The sequence below is a fragment of the Mustela putorius genome, unplaced genomic scaffold (assembly GCF_011764305.1).
Source record: "Mustela putorius furo isolate JIRA1106 unplaced genomic scaffold, ASM1176430v1.1 tig00003834_pilon_pilon_pilon, whole genome shotgun sequence".
NCBI lineage: Eukaryota > Metazoa > Chordata > Mammalia > Carnivora > Mustelidae > Mustela > Mustela putorius.
Genome location: NW_025421987.1, coordinates 81190662 through 81207941, shown reverse-complemented (window position 1 = coordinate 81207941; position 17280 = coordinate 81190662). Strand labels below are relative to the sequence as shown.

General features: G+C 41.9%; 1 protein-coding gene across 1 annotated transcript in view; it reads right to left on the bottom strand.

Moving 5' to 3' along the window:
* Positions 1-504: 504 nt before the first annotated feature.
* Positions 505-17280, bottom strand: part of USP13 (ubiquitin specific peptidase 13) — a 112766-nt gene continuing 95990 nt past the window's right edge. Inside the window, exons 20-21 of the mRNA XM_004756638.2 lie at positions 6959-7043; positions 505-5288 (exon numbers count right to left, since the gene is read on the bottom strand). Coding sequence (XP_004756695.1) covers positions 5195-5288; positions 6959-7043 — 179 coding nt within the window. The 3' untranslated portion in view covers positions 505-5194. The remainder of the gene's footprint in view (positions 5289-6958; positions 7044-17280) is intronic.

Genomic DNA, 17280 nt, shown 5'->3' with positions numbered 1-17280 from the left:
AGACCCATTTTCAGACATCTCACCTAACATGCTCCTTTGAGCCACTAAAATTATGACCATTTGTTACAGCAGCAACAGGAAACTCATACACCCTACAAACATGATGCCACGGAAATGCTGAAATCCCTTGGTGCAATCAGTATTGAGTGTGCTTGCCCCTGCATTAGGGAAGCTACCAAAAACTGAGTCAGAGAACTACAGAAGGCTCCCAACTGACTCCAGTATTCAACTGTACACCCAGTAGAGTAAGTCTAAAAGACATCAGACTCTTCCCCACTTCGGTCCCTTCCACCCCCAGGAAGTAACGTCTTACATCATTGCTGACATTCCACTACTGATGGGAATGAGGCGGCCCTGGTGCCCATAGAAAGAAACCCTAAAAAGAAATAAAATTAGTCACTGTCTCAAGTTACCTGTTCCACTGATGGATGAGAACCTGAAAAGGGCAGAATCAGTTTACTTGGCATTTTGCAAAAGAAAAAAGAGCCGTAAAGGGACCTCAGATTGTGAGAATAGCCTTTAATTTAAAACAACTGAAGCAATAAATCATCCATCTCTCTTTCCATCACAGGCAATGCTCTCCCCAAACAGTTGAGATATTTTAACAACAACTGTGACTAGTGCAAAATAAAATAAATACAAACTCTTTCAGGAGCCAGCATCAAAATCTGCTGGGCAGGTGGGCGCAGGCGACAGGCTCAGCCTCTGCCAAGGCCGACAGGAGTGGCAAGATTTATACCGTATGTCAACACACCCAGCTCAGAACAGACCAGACAATACCTGGGGGAGGGGAGACCACAAGAGAATGTTGCCTAAAGTGAAGCAAATATGCCCAACACTCTCCTGTTGCCAACATCCTTGGCATGTGGAAGATGCTGGAAAAATGAGTGCAAAGTTAGCAGCTTCTATGCAAAGCTGAAGGAATGAGGTTTGGGGTTCATTTGTTTCTGTTTTTTAAGTGGTGTCTTAAACATACTGGTTTTGACACAGGGAAATCTTCTGCTTTCCAGAAGGCATTCTGTGTCTCTCACAGGGCTCCTGACTCCAGCAAAAGTATGTACACTGTTTCTGTCTATCTGGATGCTTGGGAGAAGGACCTTCCACATGGAGCACCTCACTGCCTAACCCACACCATCTACAGTCCAGAGCAGTGCTGTCCAAGTGCAAAGCAAGCCACAGCATTTTTGGGTAGCCAGATTTTTAAAAAATCAAAAGTGAAATCTAATAATGCCTTATTTATCTAAAATATTATCATGTAAAAAATATAAAATATGGATGAAATATTTTATATTCCCTTTTTTTGGTACCAAGCCTTGAAAGTCTGGTGTGTTTTTGGTTTTTTTGTTTTTGTTTTTGTTTTTGTTTTTTTTACGTGAACAGCACAAATTCGATTTGGACAAGCCCAATTTCAAGAGGTCATGAGCCACACGTAGCTACTGATGACTGCACCAAATAGCACAGACCTGGAGAGGTTTAATATGATCTCTTTCAAGACATTTACAGAGTAGGGAATCTTCACCGTACTGGGTAGGTGCTCTTATACCCCGGCTTAAGAGTACGGAATCTTACTCTGTAACCTAGGATGTATGACCTAGGTGACGAGTACAATCACATTTCATCTGATCCTTTCCCCTAGTCCTTCTCGTCACCTGCCACCTCCCCAGGACTCCATAGGTGATGCGATTTAGCAACAGTAATGCCTACAAGAGGAAAGATATCCTTTCTGTGATAGACAACTTTCTCCATACTTATTTGGGGATCCTAGCTGTAACTGAATTTGAGTAAGAACATATTCTATAAATGTTACAGGTTTAGCCGAAAGTGGTTCTGAGGTCTTTCATCGCAGAAGGTGTTCTAAATAGGTTTTTCATTTTTGAAGGGGATGGAGACAAGGTATCTCGTGGACTGAGAAGTGAAGCATTTCAAGAATGGGAAAAAAGTAGAATAATTACCCAAGAAAGTGGGCAGAGGGGTTGAGTGCAGACACTAAAAACGACACATTCTATAAGCTCGGGTGTACGAGCTGCAACGAACCAACACATTACAACAGACCCCTATGGGATCCCTCACATCCCCACCTCTGGCCCCCGTGGTAACTGCAGGAAAATAAAAATAGAATAGAATGTTAGGGCAGTAAGGGACTTCTGAGCTTATCCAACTTAATGCATTCACTGTAAAGAAAAAAGCCCAGAGAGGTAAAGGGCCCAAGGCACTGGGGTGAGTGCGCAGCTCAGTGGGCCTTGCTGGTCTTGGAAATAAAAGATGTTGGGAGTCACAGGCTAAAGCGACTGGGGGTAGGCTTCTACAACCCAAAGTGAGCACAGGGAAATGGCAGGCACATTCTCCTATAGTTGAAAGAAAACAGCCAAGTCTGTTCAAAGCACTGAAGCAATGTTGATGTAAAGTGGCATTAAAATATGATTCTTCCACTAGTCCTTTCTGCATGCTTTTTGCCCTTAAAAAAAAAAATCCCAATCTGAACCAAACTGGATTTCTAATTAGTTATATGGGCATTTAGATGAATTGACAAAATAAAAACTTTGATACATTTTCCAAAGACACATTCATTGGGATTTGACACAAATGGATATCAAAAGATATTTACAGGAGAAAAAAAGTACACTCTTTCATACATACACCCACACACAGTGAGAATTTCACAAGGATACCACCGCACCTCACACAGAGGACTCCTCACAGGCTGATAGTTGACAAAATCTACACGTTATTCCAGTTTTCAGTCACAATTAATCTCGTCAACATATGTGTGAAAATGGAGCAGTATGTTCCAGACTTTTATTCCAGGGAAACCTACCTTGTATATATGAAGGTATACATATAAATACACTTTTAAGCAAGAAAGAAACCCATTATTTGCTCTAGTTTTTCCCCAACTCTCAATCTGAAGTAAAGAATAGCACATATACAAAACTTTGCCTTGTAGAAATAGCCCTTTGTTTTGTGAGGCAGGAAAAAAAAAAGGCAGCCATAGTATACTTTCTTACAATATGTTTAGGCATCGGAAGGGCTAAGTTTATTTTTCTAGTTAATGAAATTAAATAATATCTAGCCTATAGTCTTATACTGATTTTACGCCATTTTGCAAAGTTTTATACCAAAATTTTTATTTTGTTCAAAATACACATGCTATCTTCATCCACATTTCACTCCAAATCCCCAATAACCACCTCTCCCCACTCCCGTAGAAGGCCTTTGCTTTGTAAAAGTGTTGAGAACAAGTCATTGTTGACGTGTGTTTGGAGTCATTTTTCCATGACACTCAGCCCTAAGGTGACTGGATTTTATAAGGCTGCTTAGCGTGGGGGTTTTTTACAGGAGTCAGAGATTCATGTGACAGGGAGGGGCTGTTTTAGGATATCCAAATCAACATTAAAAGAGGACATCAGTGGCCACAACCGAGTAAAGAGAGTATTACTGCACCATGAGCTCCCTCCTTATGCCAATTGTATTTGTTCCCAAATTGAAGAAAAGATCAGATGAGAGAAGGAGGGAGAACACTCTACTAGAACCCACGTGGCACGCGACGTGCTACTCTTTCGCAGGTCATTGTATCGAATCTCACCATATTCTCAAAGAGAGAGCAGGTGTCATTGTGCAGATAAGGAAAATGAGGCACAGAGAAGATGAGGGACTTGCCCATCTAGGGGCAGCACCCACATCTTGGCCCTGGGCCTCGGGCACAGCAACCCTCACAAACACACGGTGTAGCTGAACTCCCCAGAGAAGGGCCCTGATCATACCCAGAATCCTGACTCTTCACCACTCACCATGTTGTAATCAATCGTCTGTGTGGCATTTTACCCAGCTGGTTCGACTTTATTTTCCTACAGTTTCTAGAAAGATCCTTGCTACCAATCAAATGCATGTTAAGCAGATTGCAATAGATCCTTCTTCATTTGACTGGCCAATCTGAAATAGAAACTCCAGAGACCTTGGAATTCAGTACAGCGCTGCAGGAAGACGTTAAACCACTTTTGTTGTACTTTTTCATCGCATCTGAAACTCTGATCTAATCCCAGGTTGCAATAAAAATACCAAGATACCAAAATGGAAAAGATGGTCTTTCATAATGTCCTAAAAAGTTTCTTTGCACCCGAGGCCCTTAAGGCACCCAAGATCACACTGCTATTTGGGAGGTGATTAGCCAAGAGAGGGCCAAGAGGAGACTCTAGCCCCAGGAAAACGGAGAAACGGAGGCAGGCAAAGAGTGCAGGGACAAGAAAATTACGGACAAATTTGGGGCACTTTGATTCCAGGGAGTTGTTACATGTTATGGTAAGATTAGCTATTTTAACTAAAAGTACACACTATGCCTTAGCGGGAAGGGCTGCTGAGAACCAGAATTTACCTACCTTTGTTTGGCAAAGAACAATATTGTGCTGCCGGGGGCATCTGGCCTTATTTCACCAAATGTCACAAACCCCGGCAGCCCTTTTTACGCCTGAAAATCTAAGCGGGGAGCCAATTTTTAAAACTGTTCCTGAGTTATAGTTTCTTTAAAATAGTTACTCGCTTTTCCCAGCTATGCTTAATACCAACTGCTTTAACCTTTAAAAACCAGCCCGGCACAGATTTCCTGGTTGACGACAACGGTCTCACCCTCACACACTCACACAATCACGTTATGATTTTTGATATGATTAAATTAAAAATACCTTTCACTGAAGATGCTCTAATCTTCTATACATGGATAGGTCAGAAATTGTGTATAATGAAAAAATTGTGTCACAAATAAAGCCCATCCCCATTACTGATTTTCGATATGAAACAAAAATGGGCTTTTCATTTACTGTGGCGGGGGGCAGGTGAGGCCACACCACTGGCCCCCAAATCATAATAGAGGGCTGGCGGCACTTCCCATTTTTTGGTGTGACAGTGGCAGATCCCCCACCAGCAATATAAATACTTTTTTTTTTTTAAATCATCCTCTCCTTGAACATTTATAAAAAGAAAAACTATCTACAGTAGTGTATCATCACTAATAGAAATTTCTTCCCAGTTCTATTTCAGAAAGCGTCAAATGATGTTCTTTAAATAAACTATAAATACCCCATGTATTCCTTCATGTCTGGTTGTCCCAACTTCTGCTTGCTTTTTTTTTTTTTTTTTTTTTTTTTTTTTGGCAAATTAAAAAGGCGTGTGGCTTCCTCTCGCCGACTGACACATCTGAGGCTCAGCGTGGCACCCTGTGGTAAAAGTACATGTAGCCCAGGTCCTTGGGGGGCCTTTCTGAGGCACACACTCTGTGGTCATTGTAGATCACCCACCTGAAAACAAAAGACAGAAGAACTCGATGGATTTCAGTCAGTCCCAGAAAGCTTTGCCGAAAACAAGTTACTGTGCCATACTTCAGCAAGTTGTTTTAAGATAACCAAACTCAAGCCTACTGTATAAAAAGAGAGAATGCTGGTGGGAAACTGTAACTGCCTTTTTTATTCTTGAGCGCCATCAAAAGGTAGTTACGAAAAGAGTCGCCAAACATTTTAAGCCCTTTGGTCTCAAAATCCCTTTTGTAGAAGTCTACAGATGGCCTCAGAAATTAAGTCAAAGAATCACGTACGGCGGTGTTTATTTCAGCCTGAGGTGTAAAACTAGGTCAAAATAAGAAGTAAAGAGCCATGCAAGTGAGCCATCCCACAACTATTAAAATGTCTTCAGAAAATATTTGGTAAAGTGAGAAAATACTCATAATATAGTATGACGTGGGAACAGGGTTAAAAAAAGTGTATGTGCCGTGTGCATACTTTAAGCTTTTAGAAAAGCTATAAATGCTTATGTACATTTGTATGTATGATATACGTGTATACAAATGTACACCCTTTCCCAGTGAAAATAATAAAAGAGAAATGTATCAAAACATAAATAATGATTATCTTTAAGTTTTCAAACGACATATTCTTTGTTCTATTTCTGAATTTTACAAATTCCTTACCATAAATTTTATTGCTTTTTGAATTATAATTAAGCATTTTTCTTAGGAAAAGTATTTTGAAAAGAGCATCATGCTTGGTAATAAAAAGAATTTACTATCAATCAGCCTGTGCTCAACTATTTCATTAATCAAGTTAAGACAACACTAAAAGACACACCAAAAGGGAGCACAACTTAAGTCCACGGTGGGAACCAGTGTCTCCCACAGTGTGTGGCATGGCGTGAGAAGTCAATGTCCCACCAGGACAGGGCAAGTTTCTAGGTTTCTCCGGCATCCGGCAAGTTTCTAGGTTTCTCCAGCCTCAGGCTGCTCAGAGAGGAGCTCACAGAAGAGAAACCAGAGGGCTCAGTGGGGCTAGAGCCCCAAGGAGAAGGTCCTGAAGAGAGCAGCAGCCTTACATCCTGTAAATGGCTCATTCCCGGCTCACCACACATCCAGCGATTCTACCTACAGACCCAAGACACCTACTGCAAGACCACAATAGGGCAAAAGAATGGATGTGTAAGGAAGCCAGATAAAACACAGGATACCCAGTCAAGTTTATATGGCAGGGAAGTAACATTAAATAAGTTTTTGTATAAATGCATCACAGGGAATATTTAAGACATGTTTATACTAAAAAGTTATTCATTGTTTATATGAAATTCAAATTTAACAGGGCGCCTGATTTTTTTTTTTGGGCTAAAACTGGCAATCCTATGGAGGTCCCAAACACACACACATTCTGCTGCAGGACGCATCTTTATTTTGGGAAGTCACTTTGGTAAGATGGTTGGGAGTGGCTTTGAATGCCAGCTCTGACATGGCTACTTCCGGGCTAAGTTATTACCGCTACTCAGCTTCTCTGAGCCTCAGGGTCTTAATGTATAAAATGGCTTTGAGAGTAAATCCTTACAAAACCATCGTGAGAACCAATGGGATATGTGCAACACCTCGCTGAGAGCCTAGCATTATGTAGATGCTCAATAAAACATAGATACCATCGATTTTCTAAAAATGACTTACCTTCCTTCCTTTTTAATATGGCAAACATAATGGCCACTCATTGTAGATGTTCCCATGTGACTGATGAATGCAAATAATTCATACACTATGAAAGAGGAAACAACTCTGTTACAAGGCAGCATTTCTAGAAACCAAGAGCACTTCTGATCAGAAATGAAAGGCAACAATGGTGCAACCCAGCAACTGCTTACATTGAAAGGCAGTCTCTTTACCTTGCTATACTGAGAACACACACCCACACATACTCACCAACTTCAACCTGCAAATTCATAATAACACAGGACATAAACTATCCAAGCACAGCCGGCATTTAATTCCTATCTGGAAGAGAATTCGAAATCCCACAGTCGAGTATGGTGGCAAGCTCATGGTCTAAAGGGGCAGTCCCAGCTCTATCATTTTTAAGCAGCATGAGGATGGAGGAGCTGTTTCCTCTCTCCGAGTCCATTTCTTCACTGAGACGAAAAATCCACCCACTTCACAGGGTTGTATAAAGCGTAAATGAGCAATTCAGACTAAAATACCATACAAATGTCAGGATTATGAGGAAGACAGCAGATAACTGTTGTCATTTATAGAAAGGGATAACGCTTCAGAATAGGCTTCCTGTGGTTTCTGACTTGCTCACAATAAACTATATGGGACCAAAATTCAGACTTTGTTCTTTCTGAACAGGGAAATATATAGCCTTTGAGTGCAAGACCAATGTTTATTCTCTAACAAGTGCCTCCTGCTGTCTATCAGAGAATTCGGTACATACCCATTCCTGATTAATTTCAGCTCAGGCTCCCCTTGCCTGGGCTAGACCCACGCAACACAGAGTGGATTCCATGGACCCACAGAGTGGGTACCAGTCCACTCTGCAAACTCTTACAGGCTATGACAAGACAGGTATAGAAACTGAGCACCTTCTTGCAAACTTTCATAATAGTGTGTTTGTGAAATCTAATAAGGAAAAAATGGGCTCCCATATTCATTTTTCTAGTGCTCTATTTTTATTCCATTTTCCAAAGTATTGTTTCTGGACAGACCCTTTCCCTCAACCCTCTCTCACTCATTCCTTGTTTCCCTTGCTGTTCACCCAGGTTCTTCTACTTACTCAATGGTGAGTCCCCACCTACCCTCCCTCACCACACCACACACTGCTAATCACCTCCTTCTTCCTCAAGTATTTGCCCCCAGCCCATGACGGTCTCTTGGTTCTCTAGCTGACTCATTGGCTCCTCCTCACCTCCTTGACCTTTAAACACTGATGACCTGGAGCTCAGACCACAGACTTTTTCTTTTCTCTACGCTGATTTTTTTCGCTCTCTTTGGGTGATCTCATCTAGTCTCATGATAGTAAATGGAATGATTTTCTTAATTTCCTGAATGTTCTTTGCTAATGCACAGAAATAAAATTGGATTTTGTATATTAATCTTGTTTCTTACAATCTTGCTATACCCACTTATTAGTTCTAATAGTTTCTAGTAGATTCCTTAGGATTTTCTATATACAAAATTGTAACATCTGCAGAAAGAGATAAGTTATACTTCTTCCTTGCTAACCTGGATGCCCTTTATTTCATTTTCTTGCCTAATTGCCTTGGCTAGAAGGTCCTGTTACAAGGCTAAATAGAAATGACAAGAGTGGGGGTGGCTGGGTGGCTCAGTCAGTTAAGCATCTGACTCTTGATATCAGGTCTGGTCATGATCTCAGGGTCCTGTGATGGAGCCCCACATCAGGCTATGTGCTCAGTAGGGAGTCTTCTTGAGATCCTCCCTCTCCTTCTGCCCCTTGCCCCCTTCCCTAAGAAAGAAAGAGAGAGAGAGAGAGAGAGAGAGAAGGAAGGGAAGGAAGAGAAGAGGGAAAGAAAAGAAGAAAAGGAAAGAAAGAATGAAATGGAAAGAATGGACATCCCTGTCTTATTCCTGGTCTTTTGGGAAAAGCATTTAGTCTGTCACCATTCCGCATGATATGAGCTGTGGGTGTTTTGTAGATGCTGTCCAATGGAGGAAGCTCCCTTTCATTTCCAGTTTGCTGGGCATTCTCTACTCATCTATCTCAGTTAATGGGGATTCCATTCTTCCATGCAGGACACAATCTTGGCTTCTCTCTCACATACATCTTTTTTTTTTCCCCTTTCTGATACATTTTTTAAGTATAGTTGACATGCAAGTTACAACAACTTCAGGTTTTTTCATGCTCTTTACACACATCCAATCCATCAGCCAATCCTGTCAACATTTCCTTCAAAATATATCCAGAATCCAATCTCTTCTTACCACCTCCACTAGTAATGTGTGATCCTAGTTACAATCATCACTTGTCTGAATTTTTACAACACCCCCTTATCCGGGCTTTCTGCTTCCTTCCTTCCCCTCTACTGACTATTCTCAGTATGGCTGTCACAGTGGCGTTTAAATGGAAGTCAAATTATACCTCATCCTGTATCTCAGAGTAAACTCTTCCTTTTACAAAGATCTATGAAGCCCACCTCCTCCCAAATCCCCCCTCATTTCACCCCAGCTACTCCTGCTTCCCCTTCACTCCACCCCAGCTACTCCGTCTTTCCCACTCACTCCACCCCAGCTACTCCCTCTTTACCTCTCACTCCACCTCAGCTACTCCCACTTTCTCCTTCACTGCACCCCTGCTACTCCTGCCTCCTGGCTGCTCCTCAAACACACCCAGCGTGTTCTGGCCTTCAAGCCTCTACATTCATTGTTCCCTCTCTGAAACTCTTCTTTCAGATGTCGTAAGACTTACCCCTCACTTCACTGAGGTCGTGGATGAAATGTCACCTCAGAGAGGTCTTCCTGTACCAAGTTACAAAAGAACAACTCTCCCTTCCACTCCCACCTTGACCCCTAACCTCCCCCCAACCTTGCTTTATTATTGACTGATAACATGAAGTAACTCCTGCCATGTCCAAACCCACCTGTGCATTTATTTATTGTCTATCCCCTTTATCTCTGGCTAGAATATAGCTCCATAAGGATAGGAAGTTGGTCTGTTATGTTTACTGAAATGTTCTTGGCACAGAAAATGGTGGCTCAGCATACAACAGGCATGTCATAAGTATTTGCTGAATTTATAAATAAATGTGTAAATTAGAGAATAGTTCTGTTCACTCCATTTCTTCCTGTGTTTTTATATCTTACATTGTATATATTTTATAAACCACCTACCAAAGTATAAAGTTAAAGTTAGTAAAATAATTATTAAAAAAAGAAATGACTCAGGGCATCTAGGTGCCTCAGTCGTTGAGCATCTGCCTTCAGCTTGGGTCATGATCCCAGGGTCCTGGGATCGAGCCCCACATTGGGCTCCCTGCTTGGTGGGAAGCCTGCTTCTCCCTCTCCCACTCCCCCTGCTTGTGTTCCCTCTCTCGCTGTATCTTTCTCTGTCAAATGAATGAATAAAATCTTTAAAAAAAGAAAAGAAAGATATGACTTAGAGGGGATTGTTTTTCCCATCATTAAGTTTTTGTTGCTGTCATACCAATTGATGACAAAAAACAAACAAACCCAAGTTCAAAACCAGAATCTAGGCAAAAACAACTGTGAATGACAATCGTTTTGCCTGGCACTTTGTTTCTGAGATAGTTACCAGGAACCCTATTCTGGTCTGCCCTCCCTGTTGTCCCCTAACACTAAGAACCTGCCCTACCCAGTAAGCGAGGGAGAGTGCAGGCAGAGAACTTTTCAGGTTGCTTGGCCCTGGTTGGTTTTTAAAACTCTTCTGGAATCATCTGTATCACAGCCCAATTCTTCAGCTTGAGATACAGTATTGGTCTCCCGAAATGAAGCTGCTCTCTTAGAATTTTCATGAAATAAAGGACATGACACCCCAACCAAGGCTTCCCTCCACCATGCACTGTTCCCCCAAAACAATGACTTAACTAACTGAACAGACTCTTTAATGAGCAATGTCCATGTCAAGCCAGGTCGTACAATGAAACACTGCTTGGATACCAACACAGCCAATGGGTTGACAAAACAAGTAGACAAAGAAAGGGACAGATCCATACAGTCCACATGCCCAAACATGTCATTAAGCCCCCCGAGGCATTTCTCCTCTCTTTGGTTAAAAACAATTCAGTGTATACTCATAATCATAAAAATGAATTAAAGAGGGAAAAGATTAGCATAAATCTTGGTCCTAAATTAAAATTAACCATGTTTATCAATACAAGCAACCACCCCATGCATTACTCAAGATCTCCTGCTGGAACTGACAGCAAAAGAGAGCATCTCTCTCAACACATTTGCAAAAACTCAACAGGTAAGAAATCTCAATTAGTATTTGCTTCCAAAGAGAACACGAAGGTGAATAAACCTAACAGACAAGCTACTACTGATTCTTCTCCAAGTTCTCAGAGGGCCCCTTCTAAAAAAACAGCATCAGTGTACACACTCCCAAAAGATGTGCAGACCCCTTTTCACGTAGATAGAAAAGACAGTTTGAGTCAAGGCAAATCACTTTTTTAAAAGATTTTATTTATTTATTTTAAGAGAGAGAAAGCATGTGAGCACAGGGTAGAGGGGCAGAGGGAGGAGAGAAAGTCTCAAACAGAAGCAGACAGGAGCCTGACACTGGCCAAGAGCATCTGACCCTGAGACCATCACCTGGGCCAAAACCAAGAGTCAGAAACCACCAAATGCACCACCCAGGGGCCCCTCAAATCATTTTTAAAATGCTGACCTGCATAGAAAAGTTAGACAACATTGCCTAAACCACCATGTCCCTCTAGAAAGCGAGAATTAAACATAGTCTGAAACTAGCAACTTTCCCCCTTTCCCTCTCCCAACAAAATCGAGTCCTTCTTTGAACATAGGAAAATGGTTCCAACCTTTCTAATATGCAGAATTTTTTCATATCAGAATTTTACCACCCCTACCCCTACCCAACAAAACAGCAATGGTGCTCTGATTTTACTCTTTGAAAAAGTACCTTCAGAAAACGAATGTGACACTTGGAAAACAGAAGAGGCAGGCAGCCTGTCCTTTCATGTCCTATGGAGGAATGGCCACCCAAGGACTGTCTAGGGTAGGGGCCAGCATACTGCAATGACTCATAAGCCAAATCCAGCCCACAGCCTACTTTTGTACTACCCAGGAGAAAGGGGAGGAGGAGAGGGACAAAAATATGTCATGACATGACTATGGCCCACAGAGCCTGAAACATTATTAATATCTGGTCCTTTAGAGGAAAGGTATGCTGGCCCCTGGTCTAGAGGATGAAAGTTCATCTCACTGTTTACTATTTTTTTTTAACATTTGATTTATTTTTTGCATGCGCAAGGCGGGGGGCATGAACAGGAGCAGGGCAGGGGAGGAGGGGCAGAGGGAGAAGAAGACTCCCCACCTAGTAGAGAACTCAATGCGGGACTGGATCCTAGGACTCTGGGGTCATGACCTGAGCTGAAGGCAGATAACCAACTGAGCTACCCAGGCACCCTCACTGCTTACTACTGATTAAAGATACCAGAATTAGTCAAGTTACTCATTAACTTACAGATTTTTGTTTAGTAAAGGTAGAAAAATTTCTGTCCAGTAGAACATGTAACTTCAAGGATTTATAATCTGGAGACACTAATTTTATATTTAACTCAGCAATCAAATTATCTTTGATTATCCTAGCTTCTCAGATGCTTTGAACCGGTAATAACCACAGCTAGGTGGTTCCCTCATTAATTAACGAGTTGAAGAAAATCTGTGATTTGTGCTCAGTTTAGATGTACCTGAGAATCATGATTTTGCCTTCTTGAAAATTATAGTTTGACAACAAATAATGACCCACAGCAGCTCTAGATTCTGGAATGCAGTTCAATTAATTTATATTTTATAAACCCTATAGCATCTATGTATATTTGAAAAGTAGTAGTATCTCATACGGGTGTGACATTATTTAGTCAGTCTGGAGAGAGTGCACAGAATACAAAAACACCAAAAGACTCCCTGAAATGACCCCAAAACCCCAGGGGCTCCACAGCCTTCTGGTGAGAAACCCAAACTGAGTTTTCCAACTGAATCTTCCTAACTTCAATAATCTGTTCCATTACCCACCTCTAATTCCCTCTGTACAACGGAGGGGAAAATATCATTCTTAATTTACTAACGTTTAACTCACAAACACCTTCAATCTGCAAATAATTTCTACCCAGAACAGCTTGATTTCCCTTGTCCCTGCTCTGAGAAAAGACCAGTGGGAGGTAGGGAGAGAGAAATGGATGGATCTGGGTTTGGAGCTTTCAGAAAACTTCAGAATACCCTCAAAAAAGAGCAAAAGGAGCATTTGGGTAAATCAATAACAGCTTCAGGCAGCTGACAACAAGGACAGAATCCTTGTCCTCGCCTCCCCAACCCCACAAATTGCCTCCCCAACCCCACACAGCTCAAAATTACCAAAACCCTTTGACTTCTCTTTATTATACCACCTAAAACTCCAAATATCAAACAATTGCCTCCATGCTTCCTAGTTCTCAGTCACTCATACTTTAGTATAAATTAGCTTATTTCAGAGTGACTTCCACTTTACTTCTGATAACACCATGGTGGGGGGAAAGAAAAAGGAAAAGCCCATAGGAATTACAAACAGGTGCTGAAGTGGGATGAGCATTGGACCCCAAGTGCATTAGGAGGCTTTGCCCTCGAGTAAACCACTGGTGTTTAGCTCCCATGGAGCTGCACCCTCCTGCTCTGTGGATCCCATTCCTGCTGCATTCCTCGGGGAGCCTGGTGCATTAGGAGCCCCACCATTACAAAAATGAAATGTCTCTCTGCTCCCCTTCCTGGAAAATCTCTGCTGCCCTAGAAGCTCTCGGAGCCATTACAGTGATGTGGCTGAGAAGCCAGAGCAGCTTTTGAGTAATCACAGCCTAATCACATTTTAATTACACTGGCAATCAGTGAGTTCTGAACGAAAGAAAGAAAGAAAGATTAAACACTAAGTGCAACATAGAAACAGAAATAATTTTGCAAATGGCAGAAGCCCAGATAGGTCAAACTAAAGACCCAATTTTCCACTTTTACAATTTTTAAAAACTCAACAGAAAGGTGATAGCCGTCAAATGCGCAGAACGTAATGATGAAGAGAGCCTTGCGAAAAATAGTCCCACCTCCCTTGAGATTTAGCAGATCTGTGGTAAGATGAAAGAGGAAGTGCACTGCCTTCAAAATCACACAGACCTGAATTCCCAGCTGGTTCTTCCACCATCCAGGCCCCTACCGTGTTGGGGCCCATTTGCACATGTGAACACCGAGCCGCAGGAGTAAAGGAAAGCTGTCCAGGAAGTGCCTAGTGCACAACAGGCGATCAGTGAAGGACAACCACTTACCTGACCCAGGGTCATTAGCACTAATTCTTCTGAGCAAACTAGACGACATGAAAATAAGTTTCATGCAATGACATTATTTCCTCATTCAAAAAACTGTAAGAGTGATTTTTAGTTAACATATTCCCTAAAGAATTTGATACAAGTGCTCCTTTAAACCGTGTACTTATAGAGTCACATTTCTTTCCCCATTCAAACTCCTATCTTGTCATTATTTTCAGTGTTAATATGGTGTAAGACGTCCCAGCAGCTACTGTCCTCCTTCTTAAGGCAATAGTAACCTCATCTGGCTTTTAGCACGGTGGCTCTCAAATTTATGCTGAATCAGAATGGCCTAGAGGGGCCTGCTGACCTCCAGATCACTGGGCCTACCCTCAAAGGCCCTGAGTGGGGCCCGACAATTTGCATTTCTAACCAGTTCATAGGTGATGCTGTTCAAAGGGGATGCTGATTCTCCTGGTCCAGGACTACATTTGAACGAGCGTTTGAAGGGATCATGCTTCCCTTCTCTGCGCACAAGCTAGGAGGGAAGAGGTCTCCACCCTCAGGCTCCATGAGTGGGGCCAGTGACCAGGGGAGGGCTGAGCAGCCCGAGTCTCAGATTGCCAGGACCTTTGCTAGGAACTCCAGGGCGATGCTTGGCTGGATTTTCACCTGGAGAGATACATAGTAGGAGGCACTGGCAGCCAACTTGTGACCATTAGGAAGAGCCTATCTGAGACACACACCAACCCAGAGAAGTACAGCCAAGGGGAGCAACCCGGTGAAAGGGTTTCAGTCCCAGAATCAAGGGCATGCCTCAAGTCAGGACTCCCGAGCACTGTCCAGCTCTTGTGATACAATACTTCTCTTTTTGCTTGGACAAGTGTGGCTCGGCTCTCCCGCCCCTTACAGCAGAACCCAGGAAAGTGAAGTTGCTGGTTTTACTTGGTTTGACTATCTGTTTTGACTCTCCGTTTTGCTCCTAAAAAATCGATTACTTAAGCTGTTAAATTGTCTTCACACACGCCAAACCAAATGCTTTCATCAACTCACCAACCCAAAAAAGAGGTCAAAAGCAGTGTTTTGGGAATGTAAACAACCTGCTTACACAGAATATACATCTCCTAGGAGAGAACCTAAATTCAATGTAATTCTAATGAAATCCTTACAGAACAGCTAATTACAAGATTAGGAACTTTCCAAAATTCAGCAGTAACAATTTAGAAAATATAATGGGAAAAATTTGTATTCATAAGTCATAGAGAAAATGTAATTCTGAGAAGAAACTCAACCAGAAATACACAGGAAGTTTATGAAGAAAAACATACAGCTTTGCAGAGGTGGGGAAAAAAGAGAGAGAGATGAATTAAAAAAAAAAAAGGTAACGTGTCTCTGGCCTGAAAAATTCAGTATTATAGACTAACTACTAATGTGCAATATATGAAACTCTCATATAAATCAATAAAAAGCTGGTGAAAACCTCCAAAAAAAATGGGAAAATGGACCAAACTAAATGAGGAAGTGATTAACACAAGAAGAAAAACAACAGCCAATAAATATATGAAAAATAAGGAGAGTTCTTAGCCTGACTGCACCGGTGGAGGGATGGGGAGCAAGAGAGCCAGCAAAGTTGCCTTTTGGGGGGGCAATGTAGTAATACTCATTAGTACCTCAAAATAGGTAATTTGACTCAAAAACTTCACTTGTAGAAATTTTTGCTAAGGGCCCAAGAATGTTCTTTATGGTGTCATTTTTAATAGAGAAAAAGAGAAAGAGGACAGAAAAAAAAGAAACTTATGTTTCTTATTTCTTATTCTTTTTTTTTTAAATTTTTTTAATTTATTTGACAGACAAAGATCACAAGCAGGCAGAGAGGCAGGCGGGGGGGGGGGGGGGGTGGAGGGGAAGCAGGCTCCCCGCTGTGCAGAGAGCCCTATGCAGGGCTTGATCCCAAGACCCTGGGATCATGACCTGAGCCGAAGGCAGAGGCTTCAACCCATTGAGCCACCCAGGCGCTTCTCTTATTTCTTATTCTTAATGTTTATTACTGAGATAAAGATTGAAGGAGGCATTCGTTATACTTCTGTCAACAAAATTCATCCTTTAAAAATTTATTACTTGGGGCACCTGGGTGGCTCAGTGGGTTAAACCACTCAGGTCATGATCTCAGGGTCCTGGGATCGAGTCCCGCATCGGGCTCTCTGCTCAGCGGGGAGCCTGCTTCCTCCTCTCTCTCTGCCTTCCTCTCTGCCTACTTGTGATCTCTCTCTGTCGAATAAATAAATAAAATCTTTAAAAAAAATTGATTACTTAAAAATAATTGCTCTCAGTCATCTGGGTGGCTCAGTTGCTTAAGCGTCTGACTTCAGCTCAGGTCATCTCAGGGTCCTCAGGTGGAGCACCACGTGAGCTCCCTCCCAACTCAGTGGGGAGTCTATTTCTCTCTCTCTCCTTCTCCCTCTGCCATTCCCCCTCTTTCTCTCTCAAATAAGTAAATAAAATCTTTAAAAATAATAATAGTAATAATAATTGCTGTCACCTTCTGAATATAAAAATAGCCCCATTATCAGAAACTCTTTCTGTAATTGTATTTTTTTTTTAAGAGTTTATTTATTTATTTGACAGAGAGTGAGAGAGAGCACAAACAGGGAGCAGCAGAGGGAGAAGGAGAAGCAGGCTCCCAGCTAAGAGAGAGCCCAATGGAGGGTTCAATCCTAGGACCCTGAGATCATGACCTGAGTCGAAGGCAAATGCTTAACCAACTGAGCCACCAGGCACCCATATAATCATCTTCTATTTAAATAACAATTAGATGACCTGTAATTAGGTATGTAAATTATGGTACGGCTATACAATGGGTATTATTAATACACATCCAGTGATCTAGACATATATATATGTGTATATATATATATATTCACAGTTAGGGGGAGCCAGATTATAAAATAACATTTATAAAATAGCATGTAGAGGGTTCCCTGGTGACTCAGTCGGTTAGGCGGCCCACTCTTGGCTTTGGCT